The sequence below is a fragment of the Chrysochloris asiatica genome, unplaced genomic scaffold (genome assembly GCF_000296735.1).
Source record: "Chrysochloris asiatica unplaced genomic scaffold, ChrAsi1.0 scaffold00016, whole genome shotgun sequence".
NCBI classification, from domain to species: Eukaryota; Metazoa; Chordata; class Mammalia; order Afrosoricida; family Chrysochloridae; genus Chrysochloris; species Chrysochloris asiatica.
Window position 1 is genome coordinate 13,980,066 of NW_006408534.1, and position 9,369 is coordinate 13,989,434.

The 9,369-nt window shown below is 39.3% G+C and overlaps 1 protein-coding gene across 1 annotated transcript in view; it reads left to right on the forward strand.

The window, feature by feature from the left end:
- Nucleotides 1–9,369, forward strand: part of HADHA (hydroxyacyl-CoA dehydrogenase/3-ketoacyl-CoA thiolase/enoyl-CoA hydratase (trifunctional protein), alpha subunit) — a 91,765-nt gene that overhangs the window by 35,502 nt on the left and 46,894 nt on the right. Inside the window, exons 5-7 of the mRNA XM_006835222.1 lie at nucleotides 3,067–3,205; nucleotides 4,839–4,958; nucleotides 6,988–7,090. Of these exons, the coding sequence (XP_006835285.1) occupies nucleotides 3,067–3,205; nucleotides 4,839–4,958; nucleotides 6,988–7,090 (362 nt within the window). The remainder of the gene's footprint in view (nucleotides 1–3,066; nucleotides 3,206–4,838; nucleotides 4,959–6,987; nucleotides 7,091–9,369) is intronic.

Below are 9,369 nucleotides of genomic sequence, written 5' to 3' on the forward strand. Positions count from 1 at the left end.
TTTCAATTATGTGGATTATGACAAACTATGGACAACATTGAGAAGTATGAGTGTTCTGGAACTTTATTGTGCTAATGAGAAATCTGTACCTGGATCAAGAGGCAGTTGTTGGAATAGAGCAACTTTAAACAGTCTTTAAAATTAAGAAAGTTGTATGACAAGGTTATATTCTTTCACCATACTTATTCAACCTGTATGCTGAGCAGATAATCCGAGAAGCTGGGTTTAGTGAAGAAAAACGTGGCATCGGGATTGGAGGAAGACTCATTAACAACCTGCAATATGCAGATGATACAACCTTGCTGAAAGTGAAGAAGACTTAAAATACTTACGAAGATGAAAGAACACAGCTTTCGGTATGAATTACTTCTCAACATAAAGAAAACAAAAATCCTCAACCACTGGACCAATAAAGAACATTCTTATCAATGGAGAAAAGATTTAAGTGTCAAGGACTTAATTTTTTTTTTTTTAATGTATTATTGTGGATTATGTGATAGTTTGCATGGGAGAACATTAGTTTTACATTCATCCTATTATATATAGTTTCATTGCCATGGTTACAATCCCTTCAGTGCATCATCACCCAACCAAAGGGTATATACTACAAGCCTGCGTTCTGGTCGTCAGCACATAGCCCCTCTCCCTCTCTGTGTCTAAAGTTCCCAGCTGCCTAATCTCCACATCATCGTCTCTACCTCCATTTCAGGCATCACTGCTTCTCTGGGTAGGATCCTGCTCTCCGCTCTTCTCCCTTGATGGTCCCAATGACCTCCGCTCCTAGATTGCAAAGTTAATCACTCCCCTCTTTGCTACACAATGTCTACCTTTATATTTCCAACCCTCACAATAGTCCTGACAGCAATTATTCACTGTTGTATCGCAAGAGACCTTATCTGCATTTCCTTTCATCAGCCCCACCTAGACGGATTAGATACTACTCAGTGGGGATTCTACCTTCCTTCATGCCCTCTGGATCTAGGTTCCCTCTTGAAAGCTTGTAAGCCAGTCACTTCTTGCCTTTGTAGCCCCCCCATTTTGAATAGCCAATGTCCAATACTCTGTGTATGCAAGGGGAAGGACTTAATTCTTCTTGGATCAACTATCAACACTCGTGTAAGCAGCAGTCAAGAAATCAGGCTACATATTGCATTAGACAGATCTGCTGCAGAAGACCTTTTTAAGGTGTTGAAGAGCAAAGATGTCATCTTGAGAACTAAGGTGCACCTGACCTAAGCCATGGTATTTTCAGTAACCTCATATGCATGCGAAAGCTGAACAGTGAATAAGGAAGGCCATAGAAGAACTGATGCTTTTGAGTTATGGTGTTGGAGGAGAATATTGCAAGTGTCATGGGCTGCCAAAAAAACCAATAGATCCATTTTGGAAAAAGTGCAGCCAAGAGTGCTCCTTGGAGGCCAAGATGGCCAAACTTCATCTCTTATACTTCGGACATACTGTCAGGAAGGACTAGTCGCTGGAGAAGGATATCATGTTTGGTAAGGTGGAAGGTCAGAGAAAAAGAGGAAGACCCCCCCCTAGCGAGATGGATTGGCCAGGTGGCAGCATCGATGGACTCAAGCGTGGCAACAGTAGTGAGGTTGGCCCAGGATCGTGCAATGTTTTGTTCTGCTGTGCATAAGGTCACTATGGGTTGGTACTGACTCGATGGCACCTAACAAAAATAACAAGAACAAGGAGTCCTGGTGTGTAGTGCTGTGGGTTAATGCGCCAGACTACAAAGCCGTTTGAATTGCAAGGTTGGCAGTTCAAGCTTACCAGCTGCTCCTGGGAATCCCTGTTACAGGGTCACTATGGGTTAGACCCGACCGACGGCACATAACAACAACAAGCAACTCCTCATGTGGTGCTGTAGGATCAGCACTGGACAGTGAACCCAAGATCAGCAGTTTAAATGTACCAGCTCCTCCTCAGCAGCCCTACACAGGGTCACTATGAGTCGGAACTGACTGGACAGCACTTAACAAGAATAGCAACTTGAGGGAGCCCTGGTGTGGCACTGTAGGATAAGCACTGGTCTGCTAACTGCAAGTTCGATAATTCAGACCCATGAGTGCCTCCTTGAACAACTTGAAAGCCTTTTTTTTCCCCCTCTATCATTTTGTTAGCTGCTTAATCTGATAGTTGCCTGATACTGAAAATGTTTAATCTGATAGTGAACATATTTACCAAAAGATGGTTTTCTCATTACAAAGCTTTATAATCTAGTGATTTGTTAGAGAAGTTGAAATAAACTATGGAAACATCTTTGTTTCTTGTTCTATGGGTCCAGAAATTTCATTTATTTAAAAAGAGGTGATGTTTCAGATACTAGTGTTTATTCATCTTATGCTTTTGAGTATTTGAAGGTTTACTACCAAATATTGGAATGTAGTTTTTGTGTGCTGTCTAGTCGGTTCCGATGCAGAATAATCCTGCGTAGTTTCTGAGAGAGCTGGTGAGTTTGAACTGTTGACCTCGTCATTGTTGTTTTTAAGTGCCATCGAGTTGGTTCTGACACATAGTGACCCTGTATAGGGTTTCCGAGGAGCAGCTGGTGAGCTTGAGCCCCACCGACCTTGCAGTTCAAATGGCTTTGCAATCTGGCGCATTAACCCACAGCGCCATGTCATTAGTACTCCAGTATCTATTCTCCAGCGCCACACCAAGGCCCAAGTATGGGAATATGATAGGGTTGTTGTTGTTAAGTACCATGAGTCGGCTCCATCTCATAGTGACCCTACATAGAGTTTCCAAAGCTGTAAAGCTTTACGGGAGCAGAACGCCTCGTCTTTCTCCCATGGAACCACTGGTAGTTTCGAACTGTTGACCAGTGAAGCCAATGAGAGCGGGAACTCAGCAGTACTTCTTTTCCAGGTCTCACAAGTTTTCTGCCTTTGATAAGGTGCAGTCTTAATACTTTTCTGTCACTTGACTTTAGTGGAAAATATTTGAGGTTCGCTTCTCTGGTAGGTGTCTGGCTTTCATAAGTTTTACTGCATGAAATGGATGAGGTGTTGAAGAAAGTAGGCTGTTGTTTCACCTTTGTTTGATTGTTATCTCCAGCATGTTGGCCTCCTGCAAGACTTCTCAAGAAGTAGCACAAATGTCACAGGAAGGACAGAGAATGTTTGAGAAACTTGAAAAGTCCCCAAAGCCTATTGTGGCTGCCATCAGTGGATCCTGCTTGGGAGGAGGACTTGAGGTATAGACTTATTCCCATCACTGAGACCACTGTCAGTGAGTGAAGGAAAGTGTGTAATTTGTTGAGTGGAAAACTCATGATCTGCTCTATAATATAAACCTTCCACCCAATTCACAATAACAGGCTAAAAAAAGGAAAAAGAAATAAAAGAGACTCTAGAAGGATAATATCTACTTTCTTTTGTGTTATCAAACTTTTAGATAGGTTTCAACCTTAATATTCTGTTATTAGCTATCTGTATAACACAAAGCAGTTGAAACATGTTGTTTTCATTTATAAACTGAGAAAGTCTGCACTAGATGTCTAAGGTTCCTGTCTCCTAAAAACCTGGTTCAAATTCAAAGAGCTAAGATTTAGAAGTGTGATTTATGCTCTTAAGCTATTTAAGTCTACCTGATAAACACAAAGCAGTATGTTTCAATGCTTTGTAAATAGTAAAGATGATGAATAATATAAAATTTCAGAGAAGAGATGCCTCGTGGCCTAGAGCATGTGTGAAGGAAAGAGGAAAAAAGACCCATTTACTGAGCATTTATCATGTACTGGGCTTTAAACTAGATGTGTTCACGTATAGTATTTAAGGAAACCTATACCTAGCACAAAAAGATAAGCAAATTTGATTTATTTGAGAATAACTGAGAAAGCATTTCACTTTTGCATGGTGTAAGCAAAGGCCGCTATAAGCCTATTTTATAAGACCATAAATAGACCCTTGCCTGGTTGGAAAGGAAAATGTCTGAAGAGTACAGAGCTTCTTAACCTGAAGTCTATATAAAATTTTATGTGCATGTTTCTATTAGGAGCTTCATAGCTTTCAACAGATTTCCAAGGAGATGTGCAACCCATAAAGAGGTTAACAAAAGTTGAGTGATGGGTATATTTATAACAACAACGAAAAGGAAAGAGTACCTGCTGAGGCTGTTTATGTTCAACCAAACACCTCATGGGATTTGGAGATATAGGGTCATGGTTTCATGGGACAGTACAGTTAATTGGCCTAATGTGTTTTGTGCTTCTGTTCTATCTCCTAATTTGGAGCAACTGAGGAAGGAGAGTGAGGAATTGGAGGATATGGAATGTGTGACTGAAAGCCTCCTTTGCCATGAAACCATAATGGGATGGCACTCAGCTACCATTATTGAACATTTTAATAGAAGATTTTATAGAAGAATGCTGATCCATAGAGGGGAAATGTAGAACATAACTTCAAATTCTTACATAGATGGTGGATAAATCCCTGAAACTGTTGCCCTGGGATAATTTTTAAACCGTTTTAAAATGCCCTCTAAAGTCATGTTGAAACAATCATGTTAAACAGTAGTGTAGCTTCACTAGTGAAAAAGGTATGCCTTCAGCATTATGCTCTTATAAAAACTTAACTACCTGAATTCAGATTGACAACAGCAACTCAGAAGATAAGGTAGGAACCTTAATGTTAATAAGGGAGAAAAACTCAGAAAAGGAGGGTAAGAATAGTTGTACGTCTCTAAGAATGTCATCACTGCCCCAAAATTTTAGATGTAGAAATTGTTGAATTGTTGGTTATTTTTGTTGTCTGTTTTCAATGACAGAAGTAGTGGAAGAAAAAGCTACATTTTCTAACTTTCTGATTTTCTTTTTCATTTGTTTGAAGCTTGCCATATCATGCCAATACAGAATAGCAACAAAAGATAGAAAAACAGTATTAGGTACTCCTGAAGTCCTGCTGGGGATATTACCAGGAGCAGGAGGCACACAAAGGCTTCCCAAAATGGTGAGTTTAAGACCCACATGTGAACTTTGGAACTTTATACCTGGATTCTCTTCTAGATCCATTTCCTCATTCAAAAATAGGTACTATGGGTATTCATTGTAGCGTCTGGAAGCCAAATAATCTGTGACAATAAGCAAACCACAAGGTCCGCAGTTCAAGCCCACCAGCCACTTCCCGGGAAAGAGATGAGGCTTTCTGCTCCCTTGATGATCTGATGCCTTGAAAACCCCTACAGGGTTGTTATGAGTCATAAACAACTCGATGACACATAACAACAACAACAGTGTGAAATCACTGACAGGTTTCTACTCCTGGTATTTGTTTATTCATTTTTCCACTTGCACAAAACTATCAATATAGATCCTTCTTGCCCTTCCAGAGCTTATAGTTTAATTTGTTCCTACTCTGCGCAGTACCATCTTAATCAGTTTTTCAAATTCATGAACCATATTTCATACTGAGTATGAGGCAGATCTTTCCCTCCATCATCTGTTTCAGGTGATCTCATTGCCGAAAAAGGCTCATCAAGCTCCTGAATTCTTTAGTAAAGGGAGACAGTCAAACCTTCATGCTGTAATCTATTAAGTTTGAGAGCCCACTGAACCTCATGCCTTCTGATCCTCCAGGCTCAGTGGGCATGTTCTTTGGAGAGAAGTTAGTGTGAACTTAGAACAGAAAAATAGAAACGTTTGTGGTGTTAGTTTTCTGACTGTAGTGTATGTTCCTTCATAGGAATGTTAAAATGGTTCGGTGCGTGAATGAATAAGCCTGTATGTGTAGAAAATTTGCTGAAGTTTTTGTTTGTTCTTTGTTGTAGTTGGTATTTAAATGTCACTTGAATCCATTCTTTCAGTATCCCACATTAGAAACCCAAGCTGAGTTCTATTTTTCTTAAACCTAAAATTCCTTCTATTGTTGTTATTGTTAAGTATCATCAAGTCAGTTCTGACTCATAGCAACCATGTATAGGGTTTCTGAAGCTATAAATCTTTATGGGAGCAGAAAGCCTCATCTTTCTCCCTCAGAGTAGCTAGCTAGGGCTCTCAAAACTCTGACCTTGTTCACAGTCCTATCAGGTTTCTCATAGTCCCTACTAGTTTCAATATAGAAATCTTAAATATATAAATGATAGGAAATTCAGAATGATATAAATACACAATTTTAGAAAGCATATCAAACTAATTATCCACTTTATCAATGCCATGGTGTCCTGATTATCCACTTTATCAATGCCATTGTGTCCTGGTGTGGTGCTGTCGATAAGCACTGGACTGCTAACTGCAAGGTCAGCAGTTCAAACCCACCAGATGCTCCTTGGAAGCCCTATATAGGGATGCTATGAGTTGGTAACAATTCTATGGCACTTAACAGGAACAACAATCAATCAATCCCATAAGACAGAAAAAGAAAAAGAGGTAAAAGCTTTTGCTTCAGCTTTTTAAGTTTCTATTTTCAAAGTTACCTAAATGTGTGTCAGTGTGTCAAATTAACTTGACAACAATGAATTGATTGCAACTCATAGCAACCCCGTGTGTATCAGAGTAGATATACATTCCATAGGTTGATTTTGTGGGGTTTTTTTTTAAATGTTTTATTGTGAATTATGTGATAGTTTACATGGGAGAACATTAGCTTTACATTCATCCTTTCATATATTGTTACATTGCCATGGTTACAATCCCCTCCATGCATCATCAACCAGCCAAATGGTACACCCCACGAGCCTGCCCCTGGTCATCAGCACATAGCCTCCATTGGGTTTTTAGGGATTGATTTTTTGGAATTAGACTACCAGGCCTTTCTTCTGAGATCCCTCTGGATAGACTTGAACCTCAAACCTTTCAGTAAGTGGTAAAGCACTTAATCATTTCCACCACCCAGAGATACTCAGCTTATTGATAAATAACCTACAAATCTGGCTTGACTTTTCTCAATTTAGTATTTATTGTGCTCATTTGAAGTATTTATAAACTATAGTTATTACTATGAGATGTTTTCCCCAATACTTTGGTCTTTGTTTGCATACTAGGTGGGTGTGCCTGCTGCTTTTGACATGATGCTGACCGGTAGAAATATTCGGGCAGACAGAGCAAAGAAAATGGGATTGGTTGACCAATTGGTGGAGCCCCTGGGTAAGTGTTAGCATGTCTCAGCACACAGCTTTATAAAAGCTCATCTCTTTAATATTGGTTGTAGTGAAACTGGAGGGGTCCTGGTATGGTGCTTTAGGATAAGCTCTGGACTGCTAATAACAGGTCAGCTGTTCAAATCCACCAACTACTCCTTGGAAACCTATATAGGGTCAATGTGAGTAGAAACTGACTTAAATGGCACTTAACAACGTAGTGAAACATGAGTAATCATTCTAAAAAGTGCCGTTTTCTAAAATAGCTAGTATTAAATCACTTTCACCCCAATTTATATTTTACTTTATTCATAATTTTTACATCAGAAGTACAGAATTGAATCATGTCTTTATTGTTGGTTCTTAAGTTATCTGTATCATTGTCCATGCTTACATAACCCTCCTTCCATTTTTTGTGTCTGTTTTAATAATGTAATAAACATATGAAACAGGCCTTCTAACAACTCGATTATTAACAGTAATTGACATCTACTAAGGTGCTACATCCCTCATATAATTTCTTTGTCTTCCTTCACCTAAGGAAACCAGTATTTTGAATTATGTCTTCCTTACTTTAAAAAAAAAAAGCATTACTGAGATGATTTACATAATAAAAAATAAGCAAATTTTGAATGTGTACAGTCTGAGGTGTGGCAAATGTATGTAGTTATGTAAACACCAGAACAATCGTAACAAACATTTTCAGTAAGTAGCCTTTTGTCTTCTTTCTCTTAGCCTAGTGCTTTTGAGGATTATCTATATGTTGTCATATGTATTAACAGTTGGTTTGTTTATTATTGCTAAGTGTTACTCCATTGTCTAGGTACATCATAATTTGTTTATCATTTCTCCAAATGATAGACATCTAGGTTGTTTTCAGTTTGAGACTATTTTGAATTAAGCTGCTGTGAACATTCATCAACAAGTCTTTAGAGAAATACTAAAGAGTGGCTGGGCTATATGATAGATGTTATGTGTTTTAAGAAACTGCCAGACTTCCCAAAGTGGTTGTATCCTTTTACATTTGTACCAGCATTGTATGTGTTCCAGTTACCAACCACTTAGAATGGTTAATCAGTTTAATTTTAGACATTCTATAGGGTAGTAGAAGTCCTATTGTGGTACTGTAGAATCAGCACTGGGCTACTAATCACAAGGTTGGTGGTTGAAAACCAACAGCTGCTTCTTGGAAACCCGAGACAGAGTTGCTATGAGTCAGAATTGACTCAATGTTACTTAACATTAGGATAGTAAGGAGCCATTGGTACAGTGGGTAAAATGTTGAGCTGCTAAAATAAAGATTGGTGGTTCAAACCTACCAGCTGCTCCAGGAGAAAGATGAGGTTTTCTGTTCTCATAAAGATTTGGTCTCAGAAACCCTAAGGAGCAATTCTATACTCTGACCTATAGGATCGCTATGCATCAGACTCAACAACTAGGATAGTAATATATCATTGTGTGCTTAATTTGTATGATGCTGAAGGATCAGCACTGGACTGCTAACCACAAGGTTGGCTGTTCAAACCCACCAGCTGTTTCTCAGAAACCTTATACAGAGTTACTATGAGCTGGAGTTGACTCGACGGCACTTAACAACAACAACGATGACTAATAGGAGTCCTGGTGTGACGCTGTAGGATGAGCGCAGGACCACAAGGTTGGTTTGAACCACAGGGTCAAACTTACCAGTTTGCTCCTTGGAAAGGCTATACTGGGTCACTATGAGTTGGAACTGACGTGAGGGTACTTAACAACAAATGACTAATAAAGGAGTCCCGGTATCATAGTGTGTTCTGAGTTTGGCTGCTAACTGTCAACTGCAAGGTTGTTGTTAGATGACATCTAGTCAATATCCACCCATAGCCACCTTAGGCACAGCAGAACGAAATACTGCTCCATCCTGGGCCAACCTCACTACTGTTGCCACATTTGAGTCCATCAATGCTGCCACTTGACCAGTCCATCTCATTGGAGGTCTTCCTCTTTTTCTCTGACCCTTCACCTTAACATTGTTTATTGTTCTAGTGGTGAGGATTTTTGTTTTCTTTACAATGAGATGTAATCCATACTGAAGGCTGTGCTCTTTGATCTTCATCAGTAAATGTTTTAAGTCCTTTTCACTTTCAGCTAGTAAGGTTTTATCTTCTGCATATCACAGGTTGTTAATGAGTGTTCCTCCAATCCTGATGCCATGTTTTTCTTCATAAAACCCAGCTTCTTGGATTATTTGCTCAGCATACAGGTTGAATAAGTATGGTGAAAGAATACAACCTTGTTGCACACCTT